Below are 27280 nucleotides of genomic sequence, written 5' to 3' on the forward strand. Positions count from 1 at the left end.
TGCTGCTGCTGTCATTAATTTCTTCATTGTCCAATTTTTCCATTTTTGTGCATAATGAACAATTAATAGCACTTACAAGTTGAAATGTGCAAAAATGCCTACAGTAAGACATTCAACTATTGCTTAAACATTTGAAACAAAGAAAAAACATGTCGCTGACATAGTTTAAAGGTATAACTGAAACAGAAGTATGATGGGTTTGGTTTTATGGGCCGTGTCAGTTGAAACACAACCAATGGTCAACCTTCATGAGGTGTGCCTCACAGGCTGAATTGACACAATACACTACACACAGGCACAAGTATACATATTTTAACAATTCATAGCAAAAATGTATCTTACCACCATGGCCAGTTATAAGAAAGAGACAATATTAAGTTAGCCTCTAAAAGCCCTACTAGCTGGCCTAGATGCCTACTCTACTCCTTGCACTCGGCCAGACAACCTGGCAGAAGGCTGGCGCTGGCTAGAGGAGAGGCCATGGAAGGTCACCAGAATCAGCAGGGTTCATCCCTTAATAGCACCCCACACACCACTAGTGGAGCTAAAAACACGGAGATACATTTTGCCATGAAAACAGCTATGACACATGCATTGGTCTTAGTGATGCATATAAACATATACTGTATGGTGACCTGCTCTACAAAAAAATCGGTCTACTGTCCCTGAAACTCAATAACAATGGAAGCTTGCAAATTTAGGGTGATGTACTAGCAGTTGTCCCAAGTAACAAGTTAGTATATCTCAACAGCAGTCACTTATTGTAGGGTATTTTCCTCTTGTAGGCAATAAAACCCAGTGATATCCACCCGATTGTGCTGTAGCAAGTTATATGGTATATATAAAACGCCGTACAGCTGGTACGATTGCTAAGGTCCACAGTAAGAAACTGCTTGTCAACATGACCTAACTGGCTCGAATCAGAATTAAATTATGGGGCAACTTCACACAGGCAACCTTTTTTTTACCAACCTTTTAAAGTTGCATCCCCTTGTGGACATAATGGGTACAAGCTGAAAGTATACCAAAACTAATGGGGTACTGTTATTTTTTATCTACCTGACAATTATTACTGGAGAAAACACATTCTGTTTGTTTCCCTGCAAAGGAAGAGCATCATTACCACTCTTCACCGAAAACCAATGGATATGACAAGCAGCTATCAATTGTGCTCCAACATGGAATGGTAAACTTTGTAAGGAGTGTTAAGGAAAAAAATCTATTTTCTTAAGAGTGACAAATCATAAAGGGACTCAACTGTGTCTTGAGTGCAAAAAGAAAAAATGCAGTAGCACATTGAAAATAGCGAGATGAAGTGATTATCGGTATATAGTGTGTGGGTGTAAGGGAGTGTGCGTCAGTCAGTCAGTCAGAGAAATGAGAGAGACACGTTTCCAGTGGTTAACAGACAGACATACACAAACACTCATTGGTCTACACTGCATATTGTTTTGCTCAGGCACTTATTGTAGGTCAAATAAAAATAGAATAATAGTAAAAAATAAGATTCCTTCTAACAGCTGACATAGCATGTCACGTTTGTTTCTTTCTGGTCATACGAGACATAATAAATCCTTCATTATATATCTCTAAACTACATGGTGCAAACCACTTGACACAAGTATATTTTCTGTGAACAGAAAAGTGCATCACTTCGACTTAATATAACCTCTATTGCTTTGATCTGTGCGTCATTCAGTTTTTAATGGTCTAAAACGATCTGTATGGTGATTCACTTGAGTCCTGTAATAGGCTCTATGCACAGCAGCCATATTGGAAAGAAATTGGGCCTCTTCCTTACTTCCTTCGCAGGTGTTACCAATGATTCTGATGAAGGCTCTGTTCCATTTAGTGTAGCACAGTGGTTCTCAAACCTTTAATTTCAAGGACCCCCATAACTCTGAGAGTGTACAAATGGAACCAAATGCATTTGGTTCCATTTGTACACTCTCAGAGTTACACACCCGTAAGGGGCCATTTGGAACCCCCTCAAGGAACCATGAGGGTCCCTGGACCACATTTGAGACCCACTGGTGTAGCATTGTGTTTCCAGTGAGCGAACATGCACAATATCAGCACTCTGACTCTGTTTGACCAGAATGGAACAGAGCCTTCATTAGTGTCATTGGTAACACCTGAGAAGGAAGTAAGGAGAGGCCCATTTTCTTTCCAATACGGCTGCTGTGCATAGAGCCTATTATGCTGCCGTGGTAATGTGTGTGTGTGTGTGTGTGTGTGTGTGTGTGTGTGTGTGTGTGTGTGTGTGTGTGTGTGTGTGTGTGTGTATTAGAAGCTGGACTCGGGGACTGTCCTCTTGCTGCGTCCCAGGGAGGTTGTGCTGTAGCGAGTCCTTTGCAAGGTGCTGTAAGACGGTTTGTCTGCTGTGAGGCTGCGTGGGGACGGTGCCGCAGACATCCCGTTACGATGCAAGGACGCTGTCCTGCGCATGCTCTGCTCTGCCTTGGTGGGTATGTTCGAGGAGCTCTGAGAGCGCTTGATGTCGGCCGCACGGGGACCCACCTTCCCGTTCACCTGTTCATCGCCCTGACGGCCCGTCGATCCCCTGGACCTGCTTCCTCCTTCCTTCCCGGCTCCCGCCGACACGCCTCCGTTCGACAGGGATGACCTCATTGAGCTCCTTGCGCCTCCCGCCTCACCTCCTCCCCCTCTCCCTGATTCACCACCGTCCTTGGACCTCCTCGTCGAGTCCCTTTCCTTCTTCAAGAAGCTGCCTTTGAAGAAGGAGAGAAGTCCCTCGTGGCTCTTCGGCGGCTCCTCGGCTTTCTTGGACCTCGGATCTCCTTTGTGTTCTCCTCCTTGCCCGTCGCCCTTATCGTCCTTCTCCCCCCTGGTGCCCGCCTTTCCCCTTCTGAGAGTTCCATCACGGAGGCTGGAAGCGCTGGAGCTGGACTGAACTCCGGCACTGGAACTCCTTCTTATCTCGGTCTCCTGGGAGTTTTTGGAAGATCCCTGTGTCCTGTTGTCCTTCCTCCTGGTCAGGGTGTTACTGCTGGAACTACTGGTCACAGTGACAACAACGCCCTCCTCTCTCGCTTGGCTGCCCTTGGCACTTCGTCTTAGGCTGGCCGTTTTATCCGACGGCCTTCTCTGGCCCTCCGGCATCTGCGGAGATTCCGGCGACAGCTCTTCTCCTCCCCTGCCCATACAGCTCAGGCTGCCACGGCTCGGGGATCGACCCTTTACCCCGGCCTGGCCCTCATTAGGGCCCTCCTTGGCACCTGTCGGTCCGGCCATCAACGTCGCAATGGGGTCCTTGGTGCAACGTGGCCGGCGGCCAGACTCCAAGTACTCCACGAGCTCCACAGGGGCAGACGGTGGATCCGGGTGAGGCGCCGGGTCTGGTTTTCGTCTGCCCTTGGAGCCAAAGGACCAGCGCAGGGGAAGCACTTTGCTCAGGGTGTCCTTGGTCTTGGTCGGGGTTCTCATGCTTACACTCCGGCCTTGGAGGCCCCTGATGAATGGTCTGCTCTCAAAACCACCTTATAGTTAGAGAGAAAAGAGAAAGATGTCATTTCTTTTACTCTGTACTGGAAATAGTAGTTTTAATTGTCATCTATTTTAGCTTAACGCTTATAATTTAAAGGTTTGTTCCTTGCTACTGCAAATTCATATCACAGAATACTGAGCTTTCAACAGATTATATTATTATATCACAATAGTGAAAATACAACTTAGACGGCTGAGATACAGTATAAAGCTGGTATTACGAGGGGAAAAAGAAGAAAGAAAATACCCCACACAATTCAGGCCTTCTTAATTATATTCAGTGGTGGAAATGGGCTTCCGTACATAAATATATTGCTGGACAGTCAATAACTCTTTCAGGCAACACTAACCATTAAAATACACCAGTGATACATAGGTCACTAGGTCAAGATCCTGCAGCAGTACCAAGCAAAGTGTTACTTTGAAAAGAATTACAGCCTAGAAGGCCAAGGACTTGTGATTTACCTTTCTCCTCTTTAGGGGAGTTGTCATGAAAGACTGGAGACTCAGGGGAGTCGGGTAAGGAGGACGGGCAGGTGGTGGAGGAGCGAGACACCAGGCTGCCTCTCTTACTGTCCCCTGCCAGCCGGATGAGCCAGTGGTCTGACATGGATGAACTGGTGGAGCCTGAACCAGAGAAAAGGCAAGGAAGGAAAGGAGTGAGAAAGATGGATGGATGGATGCATTGGTTAGACAGGGGATAGTTTACCCCCAAAATGACTTTTTTTCTTCTATCGATTAATCACCCCATAAAAAAGCAAATCTTACCTCTGATGGAGCTGCTGGCAGACCAGGGGGGGATGGTGTTGCGTCTCTGGTAGAAAAGTATGTAAGCCCCCTTGGTACACACCTCCTCCTCAGGCACCAGGTCTACGCTGCTGTCATCATAGCTGTACCACTGGCCGTCCACCGAGTTCCTACAATAAGCTGGATTACACGACAAAATATGTATAGATTCCCCAAGCTCTTAATTTTAAAACCTGGCATCCCTATTTTGGGCATGTCCTTATAAGTGAACATTTTAAGTGCAATTTCAGAGCGGTAGAAAGCACCATTTTCCAATTAGTTTGACCTCATAGCACATGTAAGTAAGTACTGTAAGTAAGTTAGTAACTATATAGCACATGACTTGTGCTCTGTACAAATCATGGTACAAGTACAGTAAGAGGGTCCGTCTGTCATTCACGCACTGTAACTCAGTGGTTCTCAACTTTTTCAGGCCGTGACCCCCCCAAAGATAAACATATTTGAACTGGGGACCCGCCAAAATAATAATATTTGAACCGGGGACCCCCCCCACCCTGACAAGCAGTTGGAATTGTAGGAGTTGAGGCATTAAATTTAGTTTGACTCGGTTCCACAGATAAATATTGTGAAAATAGCAGATCTACAAGCTCACAACGCCTCGCAACGTGAGGCGTTGTGAGCTTGTAGATCGGTTATTTTCAAAAATCTGGCCTCTTTCTTATATTATTTTACCAGAGTTTGACAGTTTTAATAGTATAGTTTGTTGATTACTTTTGATGCAGTAATGGTATTTTTTCTTTATTTTTTCTTCTAAAAAAATATATTTTAAGTAAAAAGGTCTTAAAAGTCCTTAAATTGTCATTTAACTGTCATCCGGGGACCCCCCCCACAGGTTGAGAACCACTGCTCTAACTAACCAAATGAATAATCAGACAAAGTTAGGAAGTACAAAAAAATCGAATTGTTCATACCAGTGTAATGTCCTCCATGCATGCCACCGTGATGGTTGCACACGGCATAGAGGTCGTACAGGTAGTCCAGAGGGAGGCTCATGTCGTGGGGCTGCTGGTTGTGGTGCTGGCCTCCTGAGGAGGAGGGCTGCTTCCAGGCGGGTGGCCAGGCCCCGAGGTTCAGGTTCCTCATACTCTGGCTCCTCTTCACTACGTGGGGGGCCATGTCCAGCCCCGCCAGGGGGAAGCGCACCAGAGTGGAGAGCTTGTTCCTCCGCTCACCCACCTAATATTTATATAAGAAAATGTTTTTTAATGACATAGAACACATTTGTTGCTGTCGGGTGGAAACCTTGTACCCTATGTCCAGAACTGTTATGTAACAAAATAACCTGTGCTGTTCCAATGGATTCAATGTAGTTATTATTTAATCACAAGCTCTTAGTTACTAGGGGTGTAACGATACAGTAACTGCATCGAACCAATATCGTCTATGTATCGTCTCAGTTATATCAGTCTCTTGGATGCAGTGTGCGTTCTTCAAACAGCCAGTCACATCAATATGCATCAACATGCTAGTCACTCGGGTCTCTTAGCTGTACCACAAACTAATCCCAGGCCCTAGACTGTGGATCAGTAGATCTGTTCCCTCTGTTGAGTCCTTTAAGTCCAGGCTTAAAACTCTATTTTATTCAATAGCTTTTAATTCCCCTTGATGTTTTGTCTTGACTTGATTCCAAGGCAGCTGTAGGGAGTTGACATAGATTTTAAAGGGAAATAGTAGAAGGCAAGAGACAATTTGTATTTTATGGCTCAAGTGCGTCAAACAATCTCGCTGGTCTTGTATTGCTGTTAAACTTGAGCTCTAGTATCTCTATTCTCTGGGAAACATTCGACGAAAATAGCATATCTACAAGGGATTTGGTATAGAGGGGAAAAAAGAGCACACCAAGTACAGTGCCACCTCAGGTAGTAACGCCAATTTATGCTTAAGTGTCGAAAGTCATGTCGCACGACAAACAAATTGTTGTGGAGGTCGCGATGGTGTCACGTTCACGTACCTCTGGAAAAATGAAAGGATGCAGACGCTTCATAATGTCGCATACTCCGTTTGTTTGGTAATACGAGGTAAGCTTCACTGCAGTGCTGATTTTGTCGACTAAACTATGACAAAAAATGTTCGTCGACTACCTTTTTTCACAGATGAAACGAAATAAAAACAAAGCCATGATGACTAAATATATTGACGATTTCGTAACAAATAAAAACTAGACTAAAATGTTAGCAAGGGACTAGTGGAGAAGAGATCCAGTTGAACTAAAAGAAAAGTCATTTTATTTTTGGTTGCGCTCGGGTGTTGCGCTCTGAAAATAGCAGATCTACAAGCTTGTCGATCGGCTATTTTCAGCATGCAACCAAGTGTAAAATCAGCCATTACGACGCCATCAAGGCACCGCCCAAGATACATTTTAGTCGACTAAATTAACTGTAGATTTAGTCGACTATAATCTTATAATTATATATAAACGTAAATAAAACGAAAACGTTTCAGATGACTAAAATATGACTAAAACTAAATGGAATTTTATTCAAAAGACTATGACTAAAAAAGGCAACTCATTGACATGATTGCTAAGCTGAGAAATGATGACACAGATGCGTTCCCGGTCTTAATGGGTTAAGTGACTAACAATCATGAAAGGAAAAGACAATGCTTCTTACCTGTCTGAAGCGCTTGAGATGAAGGATGAGGATGTCAGGGAGAGTCCATAGACTCATCTTCACCATGCCCTGCTGAAGTTGCTTACAGTGAGGGCACTTCCAAGCATCATCTGGAGCAAGCTGAAATGAATGAATGTCATATATTCAGTCAGTATCAGTAATGTTCTGCACAGTGTCTTTGAGATGGCTCAATACAAAAAGCTTGAAAAACACTTGACCAGATGCATAATCATGGTGACCGTGACTCCAATTTCCATGAGGGAATGACAATAAACCCTATGACTACGATTGCTATTATGAAGAGTACAACTGTAATTTAATGTGTGTGGATGAGAGATTGTAATTGTCTCTGTTTCCATTCCACTACAATGTAATATGTTGTCATCATATGCATTAAGTGGGAAGGTCAGCGGGCAGGGCCATGAACCATTGTCCTTCTTTTACATGTTGGAGACCATGTCTGTCCTTAAAAGGACAAAGGCACAACTACTGTACAACTGGAGATGCTGTCTTCAATCAACAAAGAGGAATACAAAAATAAAAATAAAAGTAATTCAACAAAATCGAATCATGTGGATCTCGGGATTCAGCCCGATCAGAGACACATTGACTTCAATCATAAAATAAAGTACAATATTTCAGTTTAAAAATCATGTGAAAAGAAAGCGGTTTGCAAGATTAGCAGCACGTACGCACAGACGCACGCACGCACGCAGTGTTGTGCCTGAACGCGTTCAATGAACGATCGTTCATGAACTCGTTCGTATTTTGGGCGAACGTGAACTGAACGTACTGTATATCCGCTAGATGAACGTTATTGTGAACGCGTTCATTCTGGCGTTTGTGAACGGCGTTCTCTCTTCGTTCAAACTTCGTTCAAGAGTGTCCCAAAATTCCATGGTTACATCGGTTTGTCATGTTGTATTTCATCCTATTCTGTGTTTCCGAGGCGTCTTGAACGCACCATCAGCCAAAAAAAGAGAAAAGCAAGGCGGCGTCTCACATTCATGTGCGCAGCGCGGAGACCGACTCCGAGTGAACAGTCTCATTGCAGCGACAGCTAGTGAACAGCACAGACAGTTACGGCCACTCGGCCAGGGCGAAGAGCTGACACTTTATCCGCTCTGCGAAGCTCATTTCCCGGCCACAAGCATTTGGAAGTTGACTTGTGTCTCTTCCAAAGTATCGGTGTTGTTTCCTTGGCTTCACTGCCGACAAAATTAACTTGAAGCTGGGCTGAATTAATAAAGTAAACACCGCGGAACGGCGAAATGAGTTTGGGATGTTACAACAACATGTCCGGACCGTGGCTGATGCGTCGTGCACCGTAGCCTACAGCCGACTTTAGGACGGTAGCCCCGGCCCCCGAACCTCTGAATGAACGTATTGTAGTCTGGACGTCCGACCCGACTTTATTTTGGCATTAAAAGTGGACTTCTGCACCTGGCTTTTGATGTTAACAGTGTCATACACTCACTTTGACAAGCCCCCAGCCCCCCCGCCAAGATGAATGAAAAATTAAAACACCATTACATTATTATGCATTACATTAGTATTAACCACATGAACCCCAGATGGGGGGAACGTAAGCCAAAAATAGCCGATCTACAAGCTCACAACGTGTTGCAGCGCGACGCGTTGTGAGCTTGTAGATCTGCTATTTTTGGCAGAGAGAAAAAAAGCGTCCAAGAAAAGTAGGCCTCCCACCAAGATGAATGAAAATCTTTAGAAAATAGCAGATCTACAAGCTCACTGTGTCGCACCGTGACCTGTTGTGAGCATAGAGGTATAGGTTGTGAGCTTGTAGATCGGCTATTTTCCAATAGCCAAAACTTAAATAGGGCTGAAGTGATTCATGTATTTGCAAAATCTACATAGTAACTAGTAACTTCAGTTTTCAAATAATTAAAAATAAGTACAATATTTGCCTCTGAGATGTAGAGTAGAAGTAAGTAAGTACTGAAAACTGCTAATACTCTAGTAAAGTAAAAGTACCTCAAAATTGTACTTAAGTACAGTACTTGAATAAATGTACTTAGTTACTTTACACCACTGGAAATAATAAATATAGGGTGCTTTGTGTATGTACACCAGAGAGGATATAATGTATAAGAAAATTAAATAAATAACATTGGTTTTATAATGTATTGGATAAAAAATAAAAGTATAGTAATAATAATAAATAATAGATTCGGATGCATCCTGCTCCATATACAATACAATACAATGCACTGCTTTTCAGTTAATCATTCAAGTTTGAGACAATAAAAATATGCGATTAATAAGCGATTAATCGCGCGATTAACTACACAAATCATGCGATTAATCGCGATTAAAAATTTTAATCGCCTGACAGCACTAATATATATTGAAAAAAAAGAACGAAAAAGAACTGAACTAGTTCATTTTTTGAACCATGAACTTTAGTTCAAAATTTTGAATTATGAACTGAACTTTGAACTAGTTCATTTTAAAATTTGTGAACTGAACTTTGAACTAGTTCATATTTTAAGTGAACTTTCCCAACACTGCGTGACGCACGTGTAGCCATACGATAGGAGATCTCTGGTCACATCTAATCTCAATGTAGCTACTAGAACAGAGGTGAGAACAGTTGGCTAACAAACCTCCTACAGCTTAGAAAACCCATCCGGATACCGTCCCAATATGAAGGACCGCCCTAAAGTCTTTGCATTGTTTCTGCAATGAAGAATATGTGTTAATCTCTGTATTATTTGCACCCAGTCTGAGCAGCTACACTGCATTTAGAGTCACCAGACATATCGACAGGCAGAGATCTCTGACCATCTGGCTATGTGAGTCAATAGGCATAACAACTTGAAGCTGAACAGTCCAGATGGCTGTGTGATGTTCAACTGTACCTGTTCTTCTTTGGTATAAAGCTGGAAACACTCGTCTAAAGTACAACTGTGCTGCTGCAGGTGCTGCTGCTGTTGGCTCCTCACACTCTCTGCATCCTTCACCACTTCTTCTTGGATGCTCCCAAATAGACTGGACAGACACACACACACACACACACACACACACACACACACACACACACACACACACACACACACACACACACACACACACACACACACACACACACACACACACACACACACACACACACACACACACACACACGGATAAAGATGGAATATTAGATTAGCCACCTAGATTACAACTTTTGAGTGTGAATTTATTTTGAGTGTTCAATAAATAAATAAATACATATTTTGGCCATTAACTGCTAGTCTGTGACTACTGTAAATGGTATGGATGATTTTCCCCCATTGCTTCTCTACCATGAATCAACCCCCATTTGACCAACCCCATGTAGCCTACCTATTACTATGAGCACTGTGAAGCCACGCACCAGACGATGACACAGTCCATCCATAGACTAATACCAACCGTTGTCATCATCCACCACACACTGTCATTGTTACAAATAGATACATTAACACTGGTGTGTTTGCCTCAGAGCATGACGTGTACGTGTGTGTGTGTGTGTGCGTGCATGCGTGTGTGCGTGCGTGCGTGCGTGCGTGCGTGTGAGAGGGAGAGAGAGAGAGAGAAAGATATAGACATGCTCACCACTCTTTAATCTTGTTGTCCCACTCGATGACTATCTTCACATGGGGAGGTCCTCCTGCACCACAGAACTTCAGCGCTCTACAAACCAACAAAGAAAGAAAACAAATACACACAAATTAGAATTTTCCATTCATATATATTTTTATTGATTGTAAACAGGTCACAAAATGTTCTCTCTAAATCACAAGCGTTGTGTGTGTGTGTTCTCTGGGGCCCCTGGTCCTTGGAAAGTGTTATGTAGTAATCTCTGTTTTTCTTAGAACAGTCCATTCAATCCAATCCAATCCAACTGTATTGTATTTATAAAGCACATTCAAAACAAAAGTTGACCAAAGTGCTGTACAGTGGGTTAAAATAAATGAAAACAAATACAAACATAATACAATAGAAACACAATTAAAATACAACTAAACATAAGTACAAATCTCACGCTGGGTTAAAAGCGAAGGAATAAAAGTTAGTTTTAAAGACAGGTACTGTAGTGTGGGAGCCAGCCTGACATGATGTGGTAGCTGCTGGTACCACAGTTTGGTAACTACAACTGTGAAGGCTCGCTCCCCCTTTGCTTATCCTCTGGCGTCTGGCATTTAGTTCCTTAATGCAATGTTGGGTCACGGGTGGGATGGCCGACTTGGAAGCCTGGTCTTAGGCAGACGACAAGCAGTGATTGGTCAGCTGACCTCAGTGATCTTGATGGGACATAATCATTTAAGAAGATCAGAGATATAAACTGGTGCCGATACATTTAAAGATTTAAAAACAAACAATAACATCTTAAAATGGATCCTAAAATGCACTGGCAGAATGGGGGTGATGTGTTCTATCCACTCCAGAGGGACAGGGAGATAAGATAACTACATTACATTTCCATGGGTGCTTACATACAGTTAAGTCAAGACAACCCATGAATTGAACTAAACTAATACTTTAGGTACTCTTAGGTAGCACGCTACTGCAGTGGTTCTCAAACTTTTTCATGTCAAGGACCCCCAAATGGACACCTATTAGCCCACGGACCCCCATTTGAAAATATAAGCCAGGGACCCCCATAAGAGACGATTTTTACGGCTCTAGCTGTGATTCTCAACCATTTTAATTTTAAGGACCCCCCAGTTTGACATGCATTAGGCTACGGACCCCCATTTAATGGCATTTCTATCTCTGGGACCTCAATTTATATTGTAAAATCAATGTTAACTTAACTCTGAGAGTGTACAAATGGAACCAAATGGACCCTAACGGGTCCATTTGGTTCCATTTGTACACTCTCAGAGTTACAGACCCATAAGGGTCCATTTGGTTCCTATCCATCATTTAGCTGGGGACCCCCTGGAACCCCCTCAAGTACCCCTGGGGGTCCCCGGACCCCACTTTGAGAACCAATGCGCTACTGTACACCTCCAATACAAAACAGGGGCCTCCACAATCCCCATGTGACACAAGAGCAGGCCCTAAAAACAACAGGTGGTAGAGTGTGGTTGGTGGTGGAGGTGAGCAGCAATTCCTAGAATCCTTCCTAGAATAGAAGAGGGGAGCTGAGGTTGACCAGCAGTCAGCCGCCAGCAGCATCTGCAAAGAGTTTCCTGACTGAACTTGCTCTGTGCATTTCATGCATGATGCTCATCATAGTCCACCACCAGGAGGAAAGGAAAAACCTGGGTTCTACAGCTTGTTCATACCGAGTCAGAGAGTCAACCAATTGATTGAATCCCTCGTTGTGGGATGGACACTATTTAAAACATGTTACCATCATGTAAGACCCCACCAGATGTTGGTAGACAACCTATTTTCCCAACCTATAATGTAAGAAATAGTATATACTATATTTCTGCTGTTAGTGTCCGCTGTTGAATCTCTCCGTCTGTTTGCAAAACTTAAATGTCAGGTTCTCAGTCTTTCCCTGTTTCCCGCTTCTTCCATCTGTAAGTGTCTGCTCGATCGATCTATCTCTCTTTCTGTCTCTCCTGTTGTGTTCTCTACCTGATTTGTGATTCAAGGACATGCTGGTCTTTCTCTCTTGTCTGCATCGAGTCGAGGTCAATATATGGTACTTCACTGCCTAGCCTTCCACGTCTCCTTAACAACTCCACAAAAACGCTGTCCTCTTCCTCACATTGTTTTTTTTTGTTTGCGCAGCTACTGTATGAGTTATGTGAAAAATGTGTTTGTTGGAAAAACAATTGTTGGAAGAAGAGGACAGTTGTGGTTGAGTTTTGTGCAAGTAACAAGGTAGGCTGCGCATCAGCCAGAGTAAAAGGGAGGAACTGAAATGAATGGTAGGATTTCAATAACTACATGGACTCTATGTCTTTTATGGACCTATACAACAAGAGCTATGCTGTGCATCGATGACGTGACATTGTTATTGTTGTTATTTTGTTATTTAAATGCATCACCCCCCAACAGGCTCAAACAGTCAAATACGTCATAAACCGGATGTGACGTTTTCGACAATCGCTGATCGGGCTTAAATACGATGTGATACACGACGCCGATGACTGTTCGTCACCCATACTAAAGAAAATAGAAGTGAAGCTCTCCGTTCGTTTTTTATACCGTGTGAAAAAACGTGTTTTGGCCGCATTAGCGCATTTTTCAAGCTAAAACCGGAAACCGGAAACGGAAATCGCTGAAATTGCTTTCGGGTGAAGCGGATGTGACAGGGAAGCGAAAATGATCTCGGAATGTAAATAAAACAGCGTGATCGTCTATTAACCAAATTAAACATTAGGACGCAGATCTGCGTCCTAGATTACTCTGGCAGCCCACGGTTTTATCTAATAGGACGCAGATCTCTGTCCATGGCAGCTTATGTGTTAATGGGGGCTCTATTAAAAGTTGCTTTGGATGTCCAGCAAAACATATCAACTGTTGTATATTGAGATGTGCAAGAAAAGGCTACACGTCACTAAATTAGGTACAAATGTTCTTGTGAGTCATGTGACAATGATATTCCATTCCATATCGCCTATAATTGCCTAAAACATTATCTTACAAAAATGCCATATATCATGAACGCATCATCCAATCAACCCCAAATTTGTATCGCACCTACAAAAAAAGGGCTTTCACTTCTGCCCATAGGGGCACCATAAATGTGAAAAGTGAACCGTATGTCATAGAAACGCCATGTCCCCCAGTAGCTACCACACATCCTGCTGGCTGCAACCCACGACTGTCATAGCCCTGGGTAGGCTGAATGACTGTATATTATCACTTATGTGCATGAGCTCTTTATCACTCTTTCTTGTTGTGTGTGTGCGCATGTGCACGTGTGTGTGTGTGTGTGTGTGTGTGTGTGTGTGTGTGCGCGCGCGTGTGTGATGTACGTGTCCTACCTGTCAACAGCGGGATGGTGAAGTGGCTTACTGTCCTGTGGTGACAGGTAGCTGTAGGCTGCAGATCCTCCCACCACTCTGATCTTAAACAGCATGCCAGCGTTCTGTGGGTAACACAGACAGACATCGTTATGACAGCATAATAGTTAGTATCACATTAGCATGCTGAATCACAGTGACTGTGCTGAGGCAGTGTACTGCACTGCTGTGAAGCAGCATGTACTAAGACCTTGAGAGAACACACAAAAAGTAAATAAGAGTTTGTTGCTAAGTATTAGACAATAATTCACACTCAATTGCAAATGGTACACTGAAATTTAGCTTTATTATATTTTATTTAACAAGGCTATGTGCCGTACTGTATTTGGGGGCAAGTGCACTGGCGGGTGTGTGTGCGCGCGCGCGTGCGCACGTGCGTGCGCGCGTGCGTGCGTGCGCGCGTGCGTGTGTGTGTATGCGTGCGTGCAGTATTTGTGAACCAATGTGGGAGGAGAGGTTCAGTGTGGTTTGCAAATCAGCAGCGCACTGCAATTTTGCTGTTGACGAGGACCGCGATTTTCACCGTCTGCTTGGACCAGCTCAACTGGTGTATACCGCATTCCACTTTTGTGCAATTTTCATCACTTTATTGGTGGAGGTGCACACCGATATAGATGTGTCCAAAACCATACCAAATCACTTGAGGTATGTTATGCTTTCACTTTGATACAAATTACTCAAGCTGGAAGAATATTTGAGTACATTGCATAGTACAATCCACGTGTGGATTTAATGTGTAGATACTGTAAATGATTGTCTCCAAGAAAACTGTTGTGTCAACTTGTGTGTCATGACGAATACTGAAGGCATATCTCCATATAGGTTTCTCCTTAATAAAAGGATTACTCATTGTAATTGTTCAGCTTCATCCCCTGACATCAGTGAAGTATTTTATAAATGCTTCTTGTAGCATCATCAGTGCCAGACACATTGCATTTCCCCCAAAGCTATAATGTTGCATAATCTGCTGGTTTGAGGGCCGTAGATTTGTTGTTGAGGACCACCCACACAAATCAGTCTTTTTGTTCTTGGGAGAAATTACTGCTCCGTACACCCAAACGGACCAAAGACTGACATTGCCATCCGTAGAGCCCTGTACTCTCTCTAGAGGGGCTAGAAATGGGTCCTGACGGTGGTGCTTGAACAGGGGTTTTCAAATTGTGAGTCATGCCCCCCCTGGTGAGGCGCCAAAGCATTGCAACGGTTTACAATGATTGTTAAAAGGATAACACAGAAAGCCCCAGGCTAGGGCTAGTTTCCATTGTGGTCCTGTGTATTCAATTTCAATCATTACATTTATGTCCAAAGATCTGTGCAAAAAAAACAGTTGCAACATTTGGTGTCATGTATAGAGGTTTGTCTAATAAGACAGTCAGATCTCAATTTCTATCCACACATTTTCTTTGCACATCATACCAGAAAGGCAATGACATGAAGATCACCGCTTATTTCTAATTACCATTGCTCTCCTACTGCACACTCTCATGCTCATTAATCTGTAATGTTGTGCATGTGTAAACTTAAACTTGGCAGTGGAACAACTTATTGTGGTGTAGCAAACTTCTAATTGAATTATTAGCTGTGACACATTGTCTGTTCATGAGGAGGAGACCTGACTCTTTTCCTCTTTCTGTCTCTTTCTGTCTTTCTCTCTGGCAAATTGGCTGGCACAGATGGGCCTTTCAAGCATGGAGAAAGATTAGACAAAACTCAACATGAGTGGCATTAATTGTTATCTGCATTTCAGTGTGATAATTCATATTTTTAGACTGATGTTCACTTAATGCTGAGCAGAAGCTTCCCGTATTTTGGTAGTTACAGTACATGTATTACATTTTGTCATGAAGCACCTTTTTGGCATGTAGCCCATTTAAATACATTATTTAAAGACGCTATGGCATGGCCGGAAATCATCATATTTTCTACATATCACGTGATTCCTGTAAAAACTGTAAGATATTTATTGGCATTCACAGTAGCACGGTTATGAGTGACATGAAAAAATGGACTGAATAAAATTGCACACTTTGAAAACAAAAACTTAAACTAGCAGCTGTAGATATATATTAATACATATGGAGCGACTACATGTCCTATTTATTGCCTAAAATGAATCAGTAGTTTACAAACAAGCTGCGAGAGTCACGCTAGCCGGACTAGGACTTGGACAGGCTGTACTGTAGTGTATTTTTTTATGTTGTGTTACTGTACATGTAATATGTATTGTTATGTTTGTTGTGGACCCCAGGAAGACGAGATGCTACTTTGGTGGCAGCTAATGGGGATCTGAATGAATAAAGAATTAAGAATACCTTCCCCTGGAATCGTCATCCCACTAACCTGCACAACCGTGCGCCTGGGAAAAAGGGCTTTGAGTGGTGTGACGTGAATGCAGCCCATTTACCATTTATTAGGGAGAGGAGAGCAATATTAGGATGCTAATGTGTTCATTCTGAACAGGCCCAATGCTGGAGAATAGGAGCTGCAGCTGAGCATAGAGAGTAATAAATTAGCTAGTTAATAGGAGCCTAAAGCAGCAAATGAAAATGGTGCAATCGCCTTTTTCTCCTTTAGGAGCCTGGATGAGTGTTCATGTAAATGGACTTATCTTTGGCTGGAATATAATGAAGCAGAGTAGACCAGACGCTTGGCGTTAATGAGTTATTACTCAAGAGTTCTGCAAGGTTTTGAAGGAACTTCAGAGACTTATTTGATAAAATGAATAATGGTAGTTTCACCACTGGTTTGGCTTGTTTCAAAGGTCATGTCACGCTTCTGTATTGCCAACAAAGTGGGGGGAAAAAGAAGAAGCTGATTTTAAACTAATCCCTGGATAATTAAGTCTGGAATAAAAGACATGAAAAGTTCATACACAGTCCAATAATGTCATACATTTTTCTCCTCAGTGGGTTGAGCAATTGATCTGAACTTGCACACATGCATTGACCATTAGCATATGCAGACAGTGAGGAAGTCCGTTTTTCACTTTCCCAAAATGTAAAGGTTTTTGTGTAAACGGTCACGGTTGTGGCCCCCGCAGGCTATGGGATCTCCAACCGCTGGCTAGACTTAGCTTACACACACACACACACACACACACACACACACCGCCACACAGGCAACGGAAGAACAGACACGCTATAAACTTAAAAATTAAAAAAAAAAGACTTTAATTTAGAGACGGTGCTTTGGATATCATCTCCATAGCACCAACACTCAGATTCACACGTGCAATGTTCGAATCCACGCTGTGTTATTATTGCTGTATATATACATATGTAATATTATATTATATTGTATTATATTATATTATATAGATGTAGCTGCTACATCTATAATTGGTACTATAAGCCAGTACAGTCCGACCTACATATACTTGATTTTTGCAGCCGATTTTTAGGTAAAATAAATATGCCACCCTCTCTCCATCTCAGTCCCTATCGGGACACGTTGTGAGATTGTAGATCTGCTTATTTCGGTGCGTAACACTGTCTGGCACGAGACTAAGTATATACATCAGGCTTAAGGCTCACCCAGCTGTCAACTGCTTCAGCTAAACTACACATGCTTGCTTGTCAAGAGCTTAATAATATGGGTGAAGAAGATGAAGATGGATCATGACAGTTTAAATGGAAGACAAGCATTTAATCCAGATCTCATAATCATAGCAATGCACACTGTGATGATGAATGACATGGTAGGGGTGTTACCTGTCTGACAATGACGTGGTTAAAATTGACCTCTCATTAGTTCAATCAACAGTAATAGAAAAGTACGGCCTGTTGGTGTTTCAGTATGGTCACAAACCTGGCACACAAGCCTATAATTACTATGGCAAGAGAGTATACTGGGTTGCCTAGACATCCAGTAATGACATGCACCCCCGCCCCATCTGCACTGTATGTCTCCCTGTTGGTTTAACATTTATCTGATTAGTTCCCTTTGCTCCTATTGCTAATTAAATGTCATCTGTTTGCTGATTAAAGCCAATCAGTTCTCACCATGTTCCCAGGGAGATTTGGTGATTTTTATGTAGTCAGGCAGTTATACTCCCCCATAAAGCACATGCACGATTGTAGTTATTTCACAAGTTCTGTGCACTGCTACTTTGAAACTGTCTGTTAAAGGATTAGTAGAGGATGTCCACAGCTAGTGCTAGTGGGTGGCAGTGGCTCAGGAAGTAGAGTGGACCTCGGGGAGCCAGAAGATCAGTGTTGATTTTGTCGACTAAAACTATGACGAAAAATGCTTGTCGACTTCCTTTTTCACTGACGAAAACTAAATAAAAACTAAGACTAAAGACTAAACATATTAACAATTTTGTCAACAAATAAAAGCTAGACTAAAATGTTATGGAGGAACTAGTGGAGAAGAGATCCAATAGAACTAAAAGACAAGTAATTTTATGTTTGGTTGCGCTCGGGCGTTGCGCTCTGAAAATAGCCGATCTACAAGCTCACAACGGCAGCATGCAACCAAGTGTAAAATCAGCCAAAATACATTTTAGTCGACTAATCCAACTGTAGATTTTGTCGACTATAATTTTATGATATTTAGTCGACTAAAACTGGACTAACAGTAACATTTCAGATGACAAAAATATGTTGAAAAGGATGAGGCCGCACAACTCTTAGCCACGATGCATAAAGTTTAATGAAATGAAAGATGACAAAAATATGACTAAAAACTAAATGGAATTTGATTCAAAAGACTGAATAAAAATGTGCTGTCAAAATCAACACTACAGAAGATCCCCGGCTCCTTCTGACTTTGTTGTCAATGTGTCCTTGAGCAAACTGCTCCCTGAGCGCCACTAGGTGGCCCACTGCTCCTAATAATTACAGTAGGATAGGATGGGTCAAACATGGAGAACAAATGAGGATATAAAAAAAAAAGTAATAATAATAATAAGAAAGAAAATGCTACATTTTTCATTTGGTACTCACATATTGAAAATAATTGCCGGGGCCAAAAAAAATGTTATAGGCTAGTGCGAGGTCTCATAAATGTATTATTTTTCAGCTGCTTGCTTGTATCAAAAGCACACTTTACGTTCTTTTCATCACCAGTTCTAATTATACATTGCGTTGGCTTCTAGCAGAATGGCACAGCCAGCATCAGCTCTACTGCAACTGCTCAAGAATAAATGTAAGGAGCCATGCTAATCTTTACATGACCACACACTGGGCCCTGACTCAGCGTACCAGTATTACAGTGTATAGTTAACAAGCGTTATCAGCTTGCATGACGTTGAGACGGGTCGATCAGTGTGTTCAGGTTTCTGTACCCATTTGCTGGGTTATTGGTGGGTGAAATAGGCTCTCTCCCTGACTCTCTCTCCCCCTTCTAAATGTCCCTCTCACTCCCTCTCTCGCTGATTGAGCTCTCTCTGCCTCTGTCTCTCCATGTCTCTCTCTCTCTCTCTCTCTCTCTCTCTCTCTCTCTCTCTCTCTCTCTCTCTCTCTCTCTCTCTCTCTCTCTCTCTCTCTCTCTCTCTCTCTCTCTCTCTCTCTCTCTCTCTCTCTCTCTCTCTCTCTCTCTCTCTCTCTCTCTCTCTCTCTCTCTCTCTCTCTCTCTCTCTCTCTCTCTCTCTCTCTCTCTCTCTCTCTCCGTTGCCCAACATTCGCAATGACATTAACCTCTGCCCTACAATGCAGATTTGAGCTGACGTTGGGCATGTTCAGTTCATATATGAGCAAATTTGCTGATTTGCACTGACACTGCTCACCACAACTTGAACTTTACAAGCAATTTCACGAGCCCACAAAGCCTTGAATTGTTTTGAATAGAGCTTAAATGAGCGCCAGACAACATTCAGCCACTAGATGTCGCACTATATTCGACTACACCAAGTATCAACACTGCAGTTGCTTGTTGCTCAAACTTCAGTCATCATATCACAGAATGTACAGTAGATGTAAACATACCTATCAACTGACGGTCTGACAAATTATTAAAATTAAATTAAAATTATTATTTCACAATGAAAATGTTATTTATTGGGGGAAAAGTAATACTCCACACATTTTCTCCACACATTTTCATATATTTAAAAAATGGTTAACGACCCCTGAGCCAGTGTTGATTTTGACAGCAAACTTTGATTTAGTTTTAGTCATAGTATTTTGAATAAAATTCCATTTAGTTTTAGTCATATCTTAGTCATCTGAAAGGTTTTAGTTTTTGTCTAGTTTTAGTCGACTAAATATCATAAGATTATAGTCGACTAAATCTACAGTTGATTTAGTCGACTAAAATGCTGGTGTCGTAATACCTGATTTTACACTTGGTTGCATGCTGAAAATAGCAGATCTACAAGCTCACTGCGACACGTTGTGAGCTTGTAGATCTGCTATTTTCAGAGTGCAGCACCTGAGCGGAACCAAACTATTAAACTTTACTAAAATTATTTGTCTTTTAGTTCTACTGGAGCTCTTCTCCACTAGTCACTCACTAACATTTTAGTCTAGTTTTTATTCGTTGACGAAATTGTCAATACATTGCGTCTTAGTTTTAGTCATCGTAGCTTCGTTTTTTATTCAGTTTTTTATCTAGTTTTCGTCTGTGAAAAAAGGTAGTCGACGAACTTTTTTCGTCATAGTTTTAGTCGACGAAATCAACACTGCCCTGAGCAGTGAAGTATCCTTCAGTGTCTTCATTGCTGGCCTACAGTACCTGAGCCTGGGATCCGTTGAGCATCAGGTAGTACAGCTTGCTGAGGATGCTCTGCTGCAGCTGGTCCCAGGAGACAGCCCTGTCCTCGTGCATCAGGAAAGGAGGACCGAACCTGAGACGTACGGTACAGTAGCAGAAGGAGAGGGCGGGAAACCCATTAAGACCTGAGGCTCATCATTCTACAAATGCCTTCAAAATCGGTAGTTCTCAAACTTGTTTGTTGTGCCAAGGATATATTGTGCCAATATGTATTTGACAGCGGACCCCCCATCTGAAAATGTTTTGTGCCAGGACCTGGAGTGGGTTCCAGGTGGTCACCAGCTAAATGATAGAGAGTTGGTAACTAAATGGACCCTTATTAGGTAGATCTTTAACTCTTGAGAGTGCTCAAGTTTACTCAAGTACTGTACTTAAGTACAATTTTGAAATGGGACATTCTGCATAATATAATGAGTACTTTCTACTTTCGGTACTCTAAGTACATTTTGATACCAATACTTTTGTACTTTTACTAAAGTGAATTTTGAATTATGGACTTTTACTCGTACAGAGTATTTCTACATTGCGGTATTGATACTTTTACTTAAGTAAAAAAAAGTGAGTACTTTTTCCACCACTGCATACAGCCATTGGGCCAAGAGCACTGTTGTTCATTATGTGGCAATAAAGCTACTGTTCACTGAGCTGTCCTCGTGTCGCGTTCCCCCATTCGCCCTGGATTTGAGATGAGTCGTTCACAAGGAGACGATTTTTGCAATCACTAGAGCCATGAGAGGACACCCTGGCAGCATTTCAGTGTTGAAATTAGAAAAGTGCCATTTTTGGGGATTTATTAATTTCAATTTCTTTAGCATCTAATGTGAGCATGGGAATTTGGTTCATGAGCCAAATGAGAAAACCTAATAAGAATGGTTTCCGTTTTATTAATCAAACCCATTTATTATTCTTTTTTTAGTCCAGTTCATGACACACTGCAGCTTTTAGTGAATAAGAGGTTGGGAGGTGCAGAAAGTCGAGGATGTCGAGACTGTACTCATGGAATTCTTTGCTATATTAAACAATCGTGTTCAACAGGTACGGCAGGGCTTTATATCAACAATACTTCATTTTCAGTGGCTCGTGTCATGTGATGACAGCTTGAAATGGCCTTATAATGTTGGTAGAGAGAGTTGAGACACAACATAGCGCACTAGTAAAGATCTATGGCACGTTTGGCTGGATCACTGTATCATTATCAATCAAGCTGTCAAGCTGGTGATTTTCAGGCTTAGCAGGTAAGACAACTGTATTAACCCATTAAGACCGGGAACGCATCTGTGTCACTTTAGATTCATTTGGGCTATTCAAAAATAGCAGATATACAAGCTCCTACAAGCTTGTAGATCTGCTATTTTTGGAAAAATCGTGAAAAATATATATGAATATATATATATTTTTAAAGCGAACATTTTTAACTCTGTTACAACTTCTGGGGGGTCCCTGGAACAAAATATTTTGAGATGGGGGGTCCACGGCCAAATACATATAATTTTTGAGAACAACTGATATTATATCAAAAAACTGTTGAAGACATTTGAAGCAAAGATTTGAGTTACAAATGTTCGCTTTAAAATATATATATATATATATATATATTCAAAGACCCACGATTTTTCCCAAAAATAGCAGATCTACAAGCTCATAGCGCGGCACTCGGTGCCGCGCTATGAGCTTGTAGATCTGCTATTTTTGAACAGCGAAAGAAATCTTAAAATGACACACAGGTGCCTCCCCGGTCTTAAAGGGTTAATGCATCAATGTTTCATCATCGACGCATCGCCTCTGGGTTCATTCGAGGCTCGAGCCCCCTGAGACTAGACAGCAGCGGCTTTCTGCTGTCAGAGTCTATTAGATTATTTAGAAAGGTTAATGGGAGAGAATCTATTGGCTGCTTCTAGCTTTCACATTTCAGAATGATGGGCCGTCATAGAGACACCTGCTAAATGGCTCAATTGTAATTGTAATAACAATTAAATTAACCAATTAAGACCTGAGGCCGATTCTACAAATGCCTTCTAAACCAGTAGTTCTCACACTTTCAAGATTATTATTATTTATTTTTTTAAAGCAGATGTACAAGCTCGCAGTGTGGCATTAATCTGTGGATGAAGTCGAAGCGGTCTGCCATTGTAAATACAGTAGATGTTAGTTCTGCCTAAAGGCTTGTGTAAATATTTAGTTAAGTAGAGATACGTTATAAGTAATGTATGTGGTGGTGCAACAGCTCTAATTTTAGTAATGCGTAAGTCTTGACGTAGAAGGAACGCTTTGACTAGGCTAAGTTTGAACTTAGTGGGAGGTGGTGCAACCATCTCCTGATGTTAATTTTTTTTTTTTTTATTGTATTAATTATTGAAATGGCCAGTAATTAACTGATGGTCGATATAGAGGTTATTTTGCTAATGTATATCATTTTTTATTGATTGATTGAAATAGTCAGTAAATTGACTGACACTCAACAGTAGACTACTGATGGTTATTTAGCTAATATGTATTCTCTATTTTCTCACAGTAGAGCACTCATTTCTAAACTTGGTTAACATCAAAATCGTAATATTATTATTAAATAATAATGTGAAAATTTCACACACTCACGATATAGCACTCTGACCACATCCATCTTGTTTACTTATTTACCTTAACATGTAACTTAGCAACCGCCTGCACCACCCGGAGTCTTTTCGCTCTCTAATCCTAATTATTATCGATGAAACTGTGGTATTATCACAGTAATACACTCTAGGTCATATTGTGAGATATTGGAACTGGAGTGTTGATCGAAGGTAAAAGGACCGCAGCCCAACAGAGCCATCATCTCACTCACAGTACAGCATGACCTTGAACATATTATTGCTTGACCCATTAAACTGAACATATTACTGAACATATGGGTATTTGTGCAGAAAAAAAGGAAATGCACACATGGCATGTCCCATACACAGTGGGTGTACATTTTACATAATTGTGGACTCTCGTACAGCTTGGTTTGTCATCATCATTTAGGACTTAGGAGCCCCATCTAGTAGTTGACAATCTACGGTACTGTATGTGCCGTGAAAGACACATTTTCCGGTACATTTCATGCCAGTGTTGATTTTGACAGCACATTTTGATTTACCGGTAGTTTTTTTTAAATAAAATTCCATTTAGTTTTAGTCATATTTTAGTCATCTGAAATGTTTTAGTTTTAGTCTAGTTTTAGTCGACTAACTATCATAAGATTAGAGTCGACTAAATCTACAGTTGATGCCGTCGTAATGCCTGATTTTACACTTGTTTGCATGCTGAAAATAGCCAATCTACAAGCCCACAGCGCGTCGCGTTGTCACGTAGTCTATTCCTATGAGCCACTATAAATATTGAACAAGATACACACAGTGTATATAGGGCTGAAGTGGGTAATGTATGTTTTGTAATAATAATCAAAATCTACAAAGTAACTAGTAACTAAGTTTTCAAATAATTGTAGTGGAGTAAAAAGTATTATATTGGCCTCTGAGATGTAGTGGTGTAGAAGAAAAATTACAGAAAATTGGAAATACTCCAGTAAAGTAAAAAATACCTCAAAATTGTACTTAAGTACAGTACTTGAGTAAATGTACTTAGTTACTTTACACCACTGGGTATGATCGCACTATGATAGCACACAGCAGGATAAAGTTTGTCTGAAAAGGTCCAAAGGTGTGGTGAGTCATCATAATAACATGGAAAGTACTCATGTATGAGTTCACCCCAGGCTGCATAGGGAAATGATGCAATATTACAGATTAACAAAACCAAAACATTCTTAGATTTTCACATGCAGGGATATTGCGTAATGATGCATATGAGGAAGAGAGGAATACATATTTATATTTTTTTCATTCTAGATTTCTAATACAGGAAAAGAAGCATTATTTTATACTTTGGCTATTCAAATAGCATTGGCTATTCAATAGCAGATATACAAGCTCATAGCGCGTTACTTCGTGCCGCACTACGAGCTTGTAGATCTGCTATTTTTAAATGGTGAACATTTTTGCAAATCTTTTTTAAACGAACATTTGTAACGCAAATCTTTGCTTCTGAGTTTCAAAACCACTGAGATAGCAACATAAGTTTTTCAGAAAACTGTTAAGATTTATAAGACATTTGTAGAATCGGCCTCAGAGACCTAAGTGGGTTAAGCTACCTGGAACTCATACAGAAACCACAAATATAACAAGCCATGGTTAAGTCACTAAAAGGATCATGTTTGGTTAATTATGTTGACTTTTTTCTCTTGCACAAGGAAACCAATTTGCATAGTAATATTTGGCCAAATGAATGAACTCTCGCGTCACCGAGTAAAACCAGCGTTATATACTGTAGAGAGAGAGAGAGTTGCGTCACTAGCATAGACTCCCATTGTAAGAATAGAATGCGGAAATGCTCAAGGAGTGGGGGTGTGCCGATACACTAATTTCACGATATGATACGATACACGATATTGGGCTCACGATATCGATACCATACGATATATGGCACTTTTTTATTATGAAAATATATGGGGAGAAAAAAAGCTTATGAAAATATATGGGGGGGGGCTTATGAAAATATATGGGGGGGAAAAAATGCAAATGCAAACAAATACTTCTGTTTTTTTATTATTGCAAAAAAAATAAAAAAAATAAAAAAAAAATATATATATATATATTATTATTTATATTTTAAAAAAAATGCCAAAACGATACATATCGTCACGAAAACGTATCGCGATATATCGGCACACCCCTATCGATGAGGAAGTTCCAACGTTTGGAACTGCAGGAGGCAACATCCCACTTGGCGGCGAGATCAAAGCGTGATGCAACTCTCTCTCTATATGACGCAGAGTAAAAGGAGAACAAGGAGGAGATCCGTCACGCCATAGCGTCCTGCAGCTCACCTGACAGCCTGCTGTCCAGACCCCGCTGTGTTACAAATGAGAAGGAGGACCTTGGAAGAGCCGCCCTGGTGGAGGAGGTCTGTGGAGAGGGTTCCAGACGGCGATAACTTCTGACCCTCAGGCCCAGTGGAGGAGGTGGAGGAGGAGGTGTGGGGAGACGAGGGGAGGCTGTGACGGTACCCTGTGAGGAGAGAGGAGAGGAGAGGAGAGGAGAGGAGAGGAGAGTTCTATTAGAGCCTGTCTGCTACACTGTAGGCGTTGATACAGACTATAGAACAGCTTGGCTGTGCTAAGATTACGCTGATACTCTGTCTGCTGTAAGACTACTAAGAAGATTATTACTAATTAAAGATTGTTTTGTTGAACCTGTAATGACACTAAAAAGGAATTGAGATTATAAGCACTATATTATCCAAGTACTATGATAATAATTAATTGCATTTTTATGGCGCTTTTCTACAGTAAGTACTCAAACCTACTCAAAGCGCTTTACAATGGTTCATTCATTCATACATACAGGGGGGGGACATTGGGAGGTGTAGCGGCGAACAGTCAACGCCAGCGTCCTCACTTTTCCCACACCAATGGTGGGGAAAAGCTAGCGCCGACCGACGCATTGGAGGCAATTTGGGGTTCAGTGTCTTGCCCAAGGACACTTCGACATGTGGACAGGAGGAGCCGGGATTCGAACCGCCGACCCACGGATTGTCACGGTGCGTGGCAGGGAGGTGTAGGACCCAAGCGCAAGACGAGAGGCAGAGGCAGCGTAGCTCAACTTTAAGTGTTTATTGACACCAAACAAAGGGAGTAGGCAGTAATCAACGTCCAGGTACAAGCAAGGTCAATACACAGGTAGGCAGTCAGAATAAGGAGGGAGTAGGGCAAAACTAAACTGGGCAAGCTAAGTGAACTAGAATACAAGGAAACAAAGAGGCACAAACTAACAAGACTCACACGACCATATACAACGAACCGACAAGGAACTGAGGCAAACACAGGACTTAAATAGACACAGGACTAACTGGACACAGGTGAACTCAAAGACAATCAACACAGGGATTGGCTGGGAGACTAACAGGACACAGGTGGAGAACATAGCTAATCAAAGGGAGGTGAGACAGGTAGCAACGACTAGACAGGAGACAGGAAAACTAGGAACATAACTACACAATAAAAGTACAAGGAGAAGCAAGGCAAATGGCAACAGAGTTACAACAATGCAAGATAAAATAATGAACAACGGCCTACACAGGCCTAAAGAACAGCCCTTAAGAGTCCAACACCATATAATGGCATTCAAGGTCCAAATAATAAGGGCACAGTCCACGGCTGAGGAGCGGACCGTGACACGGATGATTGGACAACCTGCACTACCTCCTGAGCCACAGCCGCCCAGGTAATGGGTACTCGTTCCGAATGGCATCAACCTACTTTTTTTGTTGTTCATTTTACAAGGTTAAAAATCAGCTGCATCAGTTGTGTAATTACCGATACTGACGTCATCAAACAAGTTAAATAATGGACAATATATATAACCTGACTCCGCCAAATGGAAGAAGCTTGCGACACACATCTTGTTTCACAGCCTACTTCCATCTGAGACTCCGGTAGCAGAATCGATGCAAGACGGCGTTTCATTTTTTCAAGCTACTTGGCAGGTGATTGGATCAGGGACGTCACGGGCTCTCAGAAGGTGGGGGGGTGGACTTTTTTGGGCGGATTTTGTTAGTTTTTTTTTTGTGTTTTGGTTACTT

The 27280-nt window shown here is 41.7% G+C and overlaps 1 protein-coding gene across 1 annotated transcript in view; it reads right to left on the reverse strand.

Moving 5' to 3' along the window:
* Window positions 1-2041: 2041 nt before the first annotated feature.
* The window catches only part of usp43a (ubiquitin specific peptidase 43a), a 133865-nt gene continuing 108626 nt past the window's right edge, over window positions 2042-27280 (reverse strand). The window contains exons 7-16 of the mRNA XM_084046348.1: window positions 25527-25707; window positions 20582-20693; window positions 13868-13971; window positions 10530-10607; window positions 9809-9938; window positions 6927-7046; window positions 5226-5490; window positions 4276-4434; window positions 3973-4134; window positions 2042-3500 (exon numbers count right to left, since the gene is read on the reverse strand). Coding sequence (XP_083902474.1) covers window positions 2287-3500; window positions 3973-4134; window positions 4276-4434; window positions 5226-5490; window positions 6927-7046; window positions 9809-9938; window positions 10530-10607; window positions 13868-13971; window positions 20582-20693; window positions 25527-25707 — 2525 coding nt within the window. The 3' untranslated portion in view covers window positions 2042-2286. The remainder of the gene's footprint in view (window positions 3501-3972; window positions 4135-4275; window positions 4435-5225; window positions 5491-6926; window positions 7047-9808; window positions 9939-10529; window positions 10608-13867; window positions 13972-20581; window positions 20694-25526; window positions 25708-27280) is intronic.

Source organism: Gymnoscopelus microlampas (genome assembly GCF_963454915.1).
Source record: "Gymnoscopelus microlampas genome assembly, chromosome: 2".
NCBI classification, from domain to species: Eukaryota; Metazoa; Chordata; class Actinopteri; order Myctophiformes; family Myctophidae; genus Gymnoscopelus; species Gymnoscopelus microlampas.